General features: G+C 46.4%; 1 protein-coding gene across 1 annotated transcript in view; it reads left to right on the forward strand.

The window, feature by feature from the left end:
* The first annotated feature begins 423 nt into the window (after nucleotides 1–423).
* The window catches only part of Crcp (CGRP receptor component), a 35253-nt gene continuing 23279 nt past the window's right edge, over nucleotides 424–12397 (forward strand). Inside the window, exons 1-3 of the mRNA XM_052755566.1 lie at nucleotides 424–757; nucleotides 9976–10012; nucleotides 11080–11178. Of these exons, the coding sequence (XP_052611526.1) occupies nucleotides 750–757; nucleotides 9976–10012; nucleotides 11080–11178 (144 nt within the window). The 5' untranslated portion in view covers nucleotides 424–749. The remainder of the gene's footprint in view (nucleotides 758–9975; nucleotides 10013–11079; nucleotides 11179–12397) is intronic.

The raw sequence follows: 12397 nt of genomic DNA on the forward strand, positions 1-12397 counted from the left end.
CTGCGTATATGTATATACTTAACACGTGTGCCTAGTGAGAGGCTCTAAGAGGGACTTGGATCCCTTAGAATCGGAGTTACAGGTTGTTGTGGGCCACCACGTTGGTGCTGGGAACCAAATCCTGATCCTCTGCTAGAATTGGAAGTACTCTTAACTGCTAAGCCATCTGTCCAGTTCTGTCTCTCTCTCCCTCCCTCGATCCCTCTCTCTGTTTCTCTGTGTAGCCCTCGTTGTCTCTAATTCATAGAGAAGTGCCTGCCTCTACCTCCCCTTTTCCCCTTTGCTGGAAATAGAGACGTGTGCCACCATGCCTGGCTTTTGGTTGTTTTTTTTTTTTTTTTGACACAGGGTCTCCAATAGCCCGGGATTGCTCGAAACTCACCATGAAGTACAGGCTGGTCAGGAACTCGTGGCAATCCCCCTGTCTCAACCTCTCTGAGTCAACATGACCGGCTTGGGAATTTTAACGCTTCCAAGGCCGGAACCTTATCTTATTAAAACCCTAACAACACCTAGACCCTGAAAACGTTTAAAACCTGTCTCCAAGCGCTTGACAGGCTGAAATGAGAAGAAACCGGGCGGACGCCTAAAGCCAAGGAGGAGCCCTGCCTTCCCGGCAGCGCTCCCGGCATGCAGCACGGCCGTCCCAGCGTGCCTTGCGGCACACACCCCCGCGGAGAGCCGGGCGGCGGTGGCAGCACGGGAGGCGTTTCCGTTCCAGCGGCTGCTAACGACGACGCTGAGGCGACATGGAAGTGTAAGCGGCACGTCCCGAGGGAAACCCGACTCATTTGGGAGCCGTGAGGCGGCTGGCGGCCGGACCTCCGGACCCGCGAGCAGGACGGGTGGGCGGAGTGGACGGGCCGGAAGTATCTGGAGATGGGGCGGCAGGGGAGGGATCCGGCTGGCCTGGCAGCGGTCCCCCCCTCCCACATTCTTTTGGGGAGGGGAATGCAGGAGGAATTGAGCGAGGTATTTTCTTTGCTCCCCCCCGCCCCCCTCCCGGTTTTAGGGGTGAAAGTCAAGATCTTCTTGCACGTGCTCCGCAAGTAGTCTGCCCCCAGTCGTAATCACTGTCGTAGGATGCGGGCTTTGCATATGCTAGGGAAACACTACTACTACTACGGATCCATATCCCCCCAGCCATCATCATCACCATCGTTTTGTAATGTTGGAGATGGGACCCAGGACTTTGCACAAGCTCGGCAAAGGCTTTGCCACTGAGCCGCATCTCCAGCCGTTATCACCGTCGTCGTTTTTGTGACACTGGGCATGCTACCCCGGGCTGTGAACATACTAGGTGTACTAGTTTCCTCTCTGTTGTGTGACAGACACCATGACCAAAAGCAACTTAGGAGTCGAAGGGGTTTATTACATCTTACACTTCAGGGCACAGTTCATCATTGAGGGAAGTCAGGGTAGGAACTCAAAGCAGGGACCTGAAGCAGAAACCATTCAAGAACTCTGCTATCGGGTTTATCCTCTGGCTTTTTCCAACTATTTTATACAGCCCAGGGCCACCTACCCAGGGGTGGTGCCACCTGCAGTGGGCTATACTCTCTTGCATCACTTAATAATCAAGACAATCCCTCATGGACATGCCCACAGACCAACAGATAAAAAGACAGTTCTTCAGTTGAGGCTTCTCCTCCAGATGACTCTAGGCTGTTTCAAGTTGACAGTTAAGACCAACCAGGAAACTAGGCCAATGTCTGAGCTACATCCCCACCACCATCATCGTCATCATCCTTTTGTGATGTTGGGGGATGGTATCCAGAATCTTGCACGTGCTAGATAGGTACCACTGAATGACAGCCTTCACACCATTATTATTACTGTTATTATTTTGTGGTGCTGGCGATGGAAACTAGAGATACTAGTCAAGCACTTTAGCACTAAGCCACCCCAACCCCCATCATCATCATACTGTGTTTAGAATGGAAGCGTCCTGAACATTCTAGGCAGTTACACCACCAACGAAGTCACCCTAACAGTTTTTTTTTTTCTCCATATTCTTTTTTTTTTTTGGGGGGGGGTGCGTTTCCAAGACAGGGTTTCTCTGTGTAGTTTTGGTGCCTGTCCTAGATCTCGCTCTGTAGACCAGGCCGGCCTCAGAGATCCTCCTGGCTCTGCCTCTCGAGCGCTGGGATTAAGGCGTGTGCCACCACCGCCGCCTGGCCTCCATACTCTTTTTTAAAAACTTTTTTTTTTTTTTTTTTTAACCGGGCGGTGGTGGCGCACGCCTTTAATCCCAGCACTTGGGAGGCAGAGGCAGGTGGATCTTTGTGAGTTCGAGGCCAGCCTGGTCTACAGAACAAGATCCAGAAAAAGGCGCAAAGCTACACAGAGAAACCCTGTCTCGAAAAACCAAAAAAAAAAAAAAACCAAAAAACTTTTTTTTTGATGTGCAAATGGAAGTTTTTGCATCTCCTCTACCTGTGGACTTGATATGTACATGGTTGACCTACCTAAATTGTGCTATTATTATTCATTTTTCTTTACCTTCTGTTCACTTGTTATGTATACTACAGTTTGTCAGACTTTTTTGATACAGTCATAAGTAGCCCTGACTGTCTTTGAACTTGCTATGTAGCAGAGGATGATCTTGGAGTACTGATATCCTATCTCCACCTCTCAAGCCACCACATCAGATTAGCCCTTCAGTATTTGAGATGGGGGATCTCTCACTGTGAAGCTCAGACTGTCTGGTTCAGCTTTCTCCATCTCTGAGAAGTGATTGTCAGAAACCCTGGAAATTCTCAGCTCTCAGACAAGCCCCTGGATTTCTTCTTCATCCACTGCTTGGAGTCTTTCCTTACTCCTTCTCTTCTCTTGCTGGTGTCTAATGTTGAGCATCTTAGTGCTTCATCTTGGGACACTTTCTCTGTACGCATTCTCTGTCACTTTATTCATTTTTATAATGGTGGGTCCTCAAAATGTTTCTGGCTTTTTTTTTTTTTTTCTCATTTTCTATCAGATTGTTTAATCCAAAATCTAACTCTTTTCCTACCAGTCATTAGGCAGTTTTCTGGTCTCCAATCTCACTCCTGTGGTAGGGTCTCATGTATCCATGGCTTAGCCTTGAACTCACTACGTATTCAAGGATGACCTTGAGCTTCTGATCCTACTGCTTCTACTTTCCCAGTGCTGAGCTTGCTGGTGTCTGACACCACACCCTGTTTATGCAGTGCTGGGGGTAGGGCTCAGGGCTTTGTGCACATTAGGAGAGCACTCTACAAACTGAGCCACATTCCCAGCTCGTGGTTTCTTCCTTTATTTAAGGCTTTAAAAATTACTTTTTATGCCTGGCAGTGGTGACAAATGCTTTTCATCCCAGCATTCAGGAAGCAGAGACAGGCGGATTTCTGAGTTTGAGGACACCCTGGTCTACATAGTGAGTTACAGGACATCCAGGACTACACAGAGAAACCCTGTCTTGGAAAAAAAAAAATTTTTATGTATGTGTGTATGTCTTTGTGGGTTTGTTCATGTAAGTGCAGTGCCCCTGGAGGCCAGAAGAGGGCATCAGATCCTCTAGAGCTAGAGTTATTGGTGATTGTCAGCTACCTGATGTGGGTGCTGGGATGCAAACTTAGGTTCTCGGCAAGAGCAGTAGAAACTTAACTGCTGAGCCATCTCTGCAGCCTCCTGTGGCTTCTTCAATGTAATATATAGTCAGAGTTGGAAAAGTAGACATTGTTTTCTGTAGTGTGTGTGTGTGTGTGTGTGTGTGTGTGTGTGTGTGTGTGTGTGTATTGTATTGCTTTCCTTTTTTTTTTTTTTTTTTGTTTTTTGTTTTTTGTTTTTTTGAGACAGGGTTTCTCTGTGTAGCTTTGTGCCTTTCCTGGAACTCACTCTGTAGCCCAGGCTGGCCTCAAACTCACAGAGATACATCTGGCTCTGCCTCCTTGACTGCTGGGATTAAAGTTGTGTGCCACCACCACCTGGCAGGATTGCTTTCCTTTTATAGCTAGCAATATGGAGATTTAGAAAGAGAATTGAAAGATACATAACAACCCAGCAGTAGGCTTAGGGAGAGTGTGCTTGTTGGCTTGCTGTAAAGTGCAAGGTGCAGGGTAAAGTATTCATTGACTTTGGAAGCTTTCAGTTTTCTTGTATCAAAGTTTAGTGGTTTTTTTTTTTTCCTCAGAACATGAATTGACGGCATGTTTTAAAGCATAGAAAAGTTTAGCAACTCTGTTCGTCATTTTGTTCGTAAGTTAAGTGTGTGGCAATTAATAGACACTGCTCACTTTTTTTGTTTGTTCAGTTTTTCAGAGTGTGTGCTTGTAAAGAAAGTCTGTCAATAGATCATTTTGTTCTGTTTATTCAGAACTCTGTTTTCCAAAATGGTTGTTTACTTCCATTAAATTGACTCAGCACATCAAGCACACTCTACAGGTTAAATTTTAAATAGTAAGTCAGCTTCAGCCCACTAATGAGTTACTTAAGGACACTAAGTAAGTGCCGACCTGTAGCATAGATTCGATAGTCTTTCAGACTCACTTGGGCCCAGATTTGTAATCCTATCATTTAGGATTAGCAGTAGGAGGATCACAAGGTTAAGGGCAGCCCCAGCTGTGTAGCAAGTCCCAGGTCAGCCTCTGTTACAGAGTGAGAGTCTCATCTCAAAAACAAAAGAACGGGCGGCCTTTAATCCCAGCACTTGGGAGGCAGAGCCAGGCGGATCTCTGTGAGTTCAAGGCCAGCCTGGTCTACCGAGTGAGATCCAGGACAGGCACCAAAACTACACAGAGAAACCCTGTCTCGAAAAATAAAGAAAGAAAAATACACACACACACACACACACACACACACACATTTCATGTACATTCATGTTTTGCCTGAAAGTATGCCTGTGTGAAGGTGTCTCACAGAGATCCGCCTGGCTCTGCCTCCCGAGTGCTGGGATTAAAGGCGTGCGCCACCACCGTCCGGCTATGTATTTCTTTAAAAACCAACCAACCAACCAAGGTTCTCGCCCTATAGCCTAGGCTGCCTTTGAATGTCTTAACCTGACAGGTGCCGGGTTTATACTGGGTGCTCCCACACCTAGCTCATTTGTTAGCGTCGTAAATTTTCTATTACATTTTAATTATTTGTGAGTGTATGTATGTCTTGGTGTACGTGTGGGGGTCAGGGCAACCTGTGGGAGTCACTTCTTTTCTTCCACTCTGAGTTCCTGGGATTGAACTCGGGTCATCAGCCTTGGTGGCAGGTCCCTTTACCTGCTAAGGCATCTCACTAGGGCCTTACTTGTTAGCAACTTTTTAAAAATTGAATGACATTTACTTGCATATTGGGGTACCTGTGCCCCAGCACACATGTGGAAGTCAGAATGACCGTCTGTGGGAGGTAGTTCTCCTTCCCCCATATGGGATCAGACTCAGGTTGTCAGGTCTGGCGGTGAGGGCCTTTACCTGCTGAGCCGTCTCACTGGTCCATTTGTTAAAGCTTAGGTGTGGATACTTGCCTTATCGCTTTGTATAAGCATTCTCTCCATGCACATTACACTGAACCATTTGAGAGTTGCAGACATCATGTCATTATTTTACCCCTTTAAAAAAGTACTTTTTAAGTTGGGCAGTGGTGTCTCATGCTTCTAATCCCAGCATTCAGGAGGCAGAGGCAGGTGGATCTCTCTGAATTTGAGGCCAGCCTGGTCTACCGAGCTAGTTCTAGGACAGCTAGGTCTACACAGAGAAAACCTGTCTCAAAAAACCAAACCAAAAATAAAAACCCTTTTCTTTACTTTATTTCATGTGTATGAATGTTTTGCCTGCATGTATGTGTATGTACGACATTTGTGCCTGCTGCCCACAAGGTCAGAAGAGGGCATTGGATCCTTTGGAACTGGAGGTACAGATGGTTGGGAGCCACACCGTATGGTGCTGGGTACCTAACGTGGGTTCTCTGGAAGAGCACAAGCGTAACCATTAACCCCTATCTCCAGTTTTTTCACCCTTTCTCGAAAAGTGACATTGTTCTAAGTAATCCCAATACCATTATAATACCTGGGAAACTCAACACTGATGTCAATCCATTACATGTCCAAATTTATCCAGTTGTCTCAAGAATATCATTTAAAGATTAAAATAAATTTTTTTTAATTTTATATGTGCACGTCTCTGTGTATGCACACGTGTGTGGTGTCTGTGGAGACTAGAAAAGGGCGTTGGATCCCATGGAGATGGAGTTGTAGGTATTTGTGAGATGCTCAGTGAGAGCGCTGGGAAGCAAACTTGATTCTCTGGAAGAGCAGCAAGTGCTGTTAACCACTGAGCCGTCTCTTCATCCTCAGCAATGCCATTTAGCCAGAGTTTCTCCCAGGCCCAGTGAAGAACTGCACTGACTTGTGCTCTTCCTTTAGTTTCCTTTCTTCTAGAACCTTCCCCACGCTTTTCTGAGACATTGGCCTTGCGATGGATGACTTTTGTTGTTGTTTGCTTAGTCCGATAATGAAGCTGCGCTCCCACCCGTGGGTGGCCTGCAGACTCCACCTGTGCCTGGTTTGGATCTGATCGCCTTCCCGAATGATTTGTGCTTTGTTTATATTTTCCTTTGTGGGAAACCAAGATTATTCTTTGTCCGGCAACCTAGTGGTAACTGTAAGAACTTACTGAGGATAAGATAAAAACTGCCTTTAAAAGAATTTTTCAAGGCTGGCACTGGTGGCACACACCTTTAATCCCAGCACTGGGGAGGCAGAGGCAGGTGGATCTCTGAGTTCAAGGCCAGCCTGGAGTTCCAGGCTGGAGAGATGGCTGCAGAGTTCAGAGGATTTGCTGCCCTTCCAGCACCCGCATCAGATGGCCTACAACTTCAGCTTCGGGGAATCTGATGCCCTTTTCTGGCCTTGGGAAGCACCTGAACACACGTGCATACACACACCTACACATAAATAAATAGCAAATCCTAAAAGAAGAAATTTCCAACATGTAGAGCTCATGTAGGCCTTCATGGAAAAAAGTGGTTAATATACCCATTGGCAAAAGATTTGGTTTTGGGGACTGCATGCTAAGCCCATGCTCTACCATTGAACTATCTCCCAGTCTCACTGGCTCTTTATTGAATAAAATTATGCCTAGAATGTATGGGCATTTAATCTGAATATTTAGCTAAGTAGTTGGGTCTTAAAAGAAAATCAGCCAGGCATGGTGGTACACAACTACATTCCTAGAGCTCAGAACCCTAAGGCAGGGAAATCATGAGTACAAAGGCCAGTCTGGGCTACATAGTGAGATACCGTCCCAAAAAACAAAAAGAAATGGGAAATAAAGAAAGGATGGTGGGAAGAGGGTTGGAAATCAGTGAATTAATTGGTTTCTGCCAGCCACAGTCTGCAAGGTGCAATATCTGCATTGTTCTCCTGGTCCTCAAACAGACTCATTAATGTGCATGAGGGGCTGTATAGGTTAGTGGTAGAGTACCTGCTTAACATGTGTTAGACACTCAGTTTAATCCCTAGCACTCCAGTTTTTTCAAAATTGTGTGTGAAAGAGAATTCCCAATTTTCTCTCTTTCTCCCCTCCCCCCTTTTTTGTTAGAAAAGACAGATGATGTTTGTTGGATTCTTACATCTGTGTTTACTCGAGAGTGTTTGTGTGTGTGTTTGAGTGTTTGAGACAGGGTCTCCCCATGTAGCCAGTGTGATCCTCTTTCCCCAGCAGAGTGGTGTGGGATTTGGAAATGACATATACCAGTGATGCTGGGGATGGATCCATTGGTGCAGTATTCCTCTGAGCATAGGGAATGTAACTCAATTTCAACCAGAAATAGGAAGCCTTGTGGGCTCATTTCCTGAGTACGTAAACATGATTTGATTCATCTGTTTAGTTTTTTTTTTAAAGACAAGCTCTCATTTAACTCAATTTGGCCTCAAACTCCCCATATAGCTGAGGGTGACATTGAACTGCTGATGCTTTTGCCTCTGTCTGATTACAGGCCACCATGCCTGATGTATTTGGTATTAGATATGGAACCAAAGCCCTCGTGCATGCTAGGCAAGCATTCTGCCAACTGGGCCCTGCACTATTTTTCTTGTGTTAGATTCTTTCTAAATACTCTGACTTGGGTGCGGTGTCTTTGGGATGAGGCAGGAGATTTTTGAACTTGTAGCCGTTTGCTGAATTACCAGTAGCGTTTGACTGGGCTCTGCTCATTGATTTGATCTCTGTGCTGACATCACTGTGCTGTTGACTTGCTGACCCCTGTGTTAGCTGTGGGAGCGGTCGCTGTACTTGTTGACTGGGGAAAGTGGCCATCTCTCACGCCCATGGTTTTGAAATTCTGCACTGTGACTTTGACCATCTAGGTCCACTCCTGGGGAAAGAACACACAGTGGTTCTTGTACATTGTGTCAGCTCGAGACTACCCGCTCTATCTGAGTTTTTGGGGTGCTGTTACTAGTGTCCTTTCACCTAGTCTGGTCTCATTTTTCATAGTCATAATTACCTTCCATTTCACTGGGACTTCTCACTGTGTGAGCAAGTTACTTTATTCTGAGCCTCAGCTTTGTCATCTGTGAAGGTGGAGTCACATCAGTGGGTCCTGCATTGGACCTATACAGCCCCTCATGCACATTAATGAGTTGAGTGAGAGTTGACATAATCCTTTTCTTAAAATTTATTTCATATACATAGGTGTTTTGTCTACATGTATGTCTGTAATCCATGAGCATGCCCTTGGGGGTCAGAAGAGGGCATAGGATTCCCTGAGGATTGGAATTACAAATGGTTGTGAGCCACCATGGGGATGCTGGGAATCAAACTCAAGTCCTCTGAAAGAGCAGCTAGTGTTCCTAACCACTGAGCTATCTCTCCAGTCCCCATGCTATACTAGATTATTCTCATATTTTGTTTTAGCTTGGGTAAGCTTGGGGAGAAATTGGCCTAATAAAATCTACATCTTAACCTGACAGATAGGAAATGAGAACCCAAATATGTCTGGTCTTAAAACTATGTCTTTAATTGTCATAGTATACTGGCTCTAGGCTGCTTAGAGCAATCCGTCCTCTGCTGTGATGGTGTGGAATGGACCAATTGTGATCTGTGTTGTTACTGATATGTATCTCTGATGTGATAGTGTGGAGTGGATCAGTTGTCATTTGTGCCATGGCTGTGCTCTCACAGGAATGGTAACAGTTTGCTTAATCAACTGTTACCCAGGGAAGGCTTTTAGCAACTAAATATATGATGTCTCTTTAACGGGATCCTTGACCCTTGCTGGAGTTTCTAGTGACAATGTTCGTGTTAAAGTGCATAGGCCATTTCTGTCAACACAGCAGGATTCAGGTTGTCCAAGGTGACAGTAACTGATGGTCGTAATGGGAGAAGGATGTTGGCTAAGGACGGATCCTCACCTTGTTTCTCCAGTTATTTCTAATGCTCTTGCTGCTTAGGGACCCTTCTATAGTGGGGTTCCTTTGAGGGTTTGCTTCCATGTTCTTGTAACTACCTTGGGACATAGGTTTGGGATAATATGGTGTCTTAGTCATCTATGGGGAAATGGGCATGTGATATGCTATGTCTATAAACAGGGAAAGTCCGGGGCCTGGAGAGATAGCTCAGTGGTTAATATACATAATGAGAATCCGAGTTTAGATCTCAGCACCCATGTGACAAGTCTAGGCATCCTGCAAACACCTGTAACTCCAGCTTTGAGGGACTCGGTTCTTTCTGTATACACAGACATGCACATCTACACACTCATGTAGTATATACATAGCTCTCATAGGTACATGCACACACGTATATAAAATAAATACTAAAAGAAAAGAAAAGGAAAGTTGTCTCTATCTGAACTTGCTGATGCAGGGCCAGCTAACCCAGGCAGGACTTACGGCATTTTAGTGTTAGGTTGTTCCAAATTCCCAAACTAGACAGCTGAATCTCAACTAAAGGGATTATTTTGTAGACAGACCCTTGAAACCTTGGGATGGCTGTGAACTGATGACGGCTCACTGTTCTTTTGCAGGAAGGATGCGAACGCAGCCCTGCTCAGTAACTATGAGGTAAGGGCCTCCGTAGGGCCGTTGCGATTTCCCCTTGGGGTTTAGTCTTCGCTTGTGTAGATACTGGATTCCACTTTAACACAGGGCACGTGGCCCCTGGTAGATCTTGGAATGGTCTCAGTTTGGTGAATTACACATGGTTCTTCAGAGAAGTGGGAGGCTCTGGTTCATAAGTACCCTTCCGTAAATCTCAGAGACAGATGTCCTGGAAGAAGAGCTGCTCTAGAGCCTCTTCTTTCTGTTAAAATCTTAGCCTTTTCCTGATTACCATCCTTTATTTCATTCCGATCTTCAAAGGGCCTCAAAGATGTTGATATCCTCATTTTGAGACTAAGAGCTGACTTGACTCGCCATTTTGAATAATTTAAGAATAATCTAAGAATGAACAGCTTTATAATTTGGGGGCTGATGGAGAAAGAGAGGAAAGAGGTTGTTGAGAGGGGAGGTAGTAGTATTTTTACTGCCTTCTGTTTTGCTGGGTCTAGTTTAGTACTAGCAAAGCAGTCTGATAGGACAGCTCCAGGTGTAGAAGAGCCTGCTTATAAAGTCACTGGCAGTTTCCATGTCCTGGTGAAAACCCAGAGTCTTAGAGGAGGTCTGGCTCTCCATTCTGTGCTGTGTGTGTGTGTAGAATTAACTCAGTGTGCCATATTGCTTTCTAAAATTTTAAGGGTTTTATTTTTAATTTTTAAGTGTGTGTTTGTGTGTGGGTATGTACATGTAAATATAGTGCCCGTAGGGGCCTAACAGGTCACTGGACCCCTTGGAGCTGGAGTTACAGCTGGTTGTGAACTTGCCAATGTGAGGGTCCTCTGCAAGAGTAGCAAGTGCTCTAGCCACCGGGCCATCTCCGCAGGATTTTAATAAATGAGTGCTTTGAATTGACTTGGCTAAGAGAGCATCTGAAAGATGTTGTACGGTTCTAGGCTGAAGTGCTTGCTCTAGACCAACTGTTGGGGTGCAGGTTTGCGGAAAGAAAGAAAGCGTCTCTACCGGGCTGTCTTTTAAAACCTCGGGAGAGCTAACATCTCTCCACTTCACTGACATGCCTTTTGTGTCCTTCCTAGGTGTACCAGTTACTAACAGACCTCAAAGAGCAGCGGAAGGAGAGTGGGAAGAACAAGCATAGCGCTGGGCAGCAGAACTTGAACGCCATCACCTACGAGGTGAGCCCGGGCTCAGGGCCTCACCAGTCGGGAGGGTGGCTGCTGCTTCGGGAAATGGGAGGAATCTGGCCACCTGCCAGATAGTGAGACCGGATAAAATTGTCCTCACTTGTAGACATTAAGTGCACATTTGGGGTCTCCACCTGAACCACCCTCAGATGCTCCCAGTCAGCTGACTGGGGTCCTTTTGTTCTCCCTGGATGAGAGTCCTGCGTAGGTGGGGGAAGCTCTCACAGTGCTAGTGCTGGTCCCTGGGGCTTTTGTTTCCTTGGAGGTAATAGCAGCTGGCCCGTGGGAGCCTCAGAGGATGGCGCCCTCTAGTGTTGTAACCTCATGCAGGCTTTTGATAGTATAACTTTCTGTTCCAGTTCTTTGGTAGGCCTAGAAAGTCGGGATTCCTTGGTAGCAGTTGACGTTGTAGCTTCCCAGCAGGACTAGGTGTTTGGACTCTTCAGCCCTTAATAGTATCAGTATCACACTTTGCAGGCCTGGGGTGCCTGACAGCTTTGGTCCTAAGCACTTGATGGCTCTCTGGAACTCTTCTCCCCATCTGTTTGTTTTGAGATAGGATCTCAGGCTTCTTATGTAGCCCAGGATGATTTTGAACTCCTGCTTCTACTTCCCAGGTGCAGGGATTACAGGCATGTGCCACCACACCCCTGGCTATTCTGTGGCTCTTCACAGCCCCATGTCTTCAGCCTCGGGTCTCCACCCACTCTCCACTCTCATCATCCCTCCTGTCCCTTCCCTGCTGCTCTCTTGCTGCTCTGGCTTCTTTGGGAGGCGGCTGCCATTGCTCTTTTGTTGCCATGGCTGCCGGCCTTGAAGCTCTGGGTCGTCTTCAGTCGCCAGAGCAGCTGGTCCATGCCACCTTTGCAGCTGGCTGGCCAGCAGCTCAGCTTCACCTCTCCAGCTACCAAGCAGCCAGCTGCCCCACCACTTCCACGGCTTGGGGTGCCAGGGGCTCTGTGGTTAGCCCCTCTGCTGTGCCACTGCCTCTGTCTGCTCTGGCTTCTTCATGTTGCTGGTGCAACTTGCTGTGCTAGACATGGGAAGGCAAAAAACAGTGACCAGTAAACAAAGAGACTGGCTGAGAGAAGCGTTTGGTTAGACGTGGTGCAACATCAGGGCAGGCAGGCGGGCGGCACAGGGGAAGGTATATGCTGGAGTCATCTCACCGGGCTTGGAGCAGCTTACTTAGTCTGAAAAGTGTGGATTA

Source organism: Peromyscus californicus, unplaced genomic scaffold, assembly GCF_007827085.1.
Source record: "Peromyscus californicus insignis strain IS unplaced genomic scaffold, ASM782708v3 Scaffold_2__1_contigs__length_46816999, whole genome shotgun sequence".
In the NCBI taxonomy this organism is placed as follows: Eukaryota; Metazoa; Chordata; class Mammalia; order Rodentia; family Cricetidae; genus Peromyscus; species Peromyscus californicus.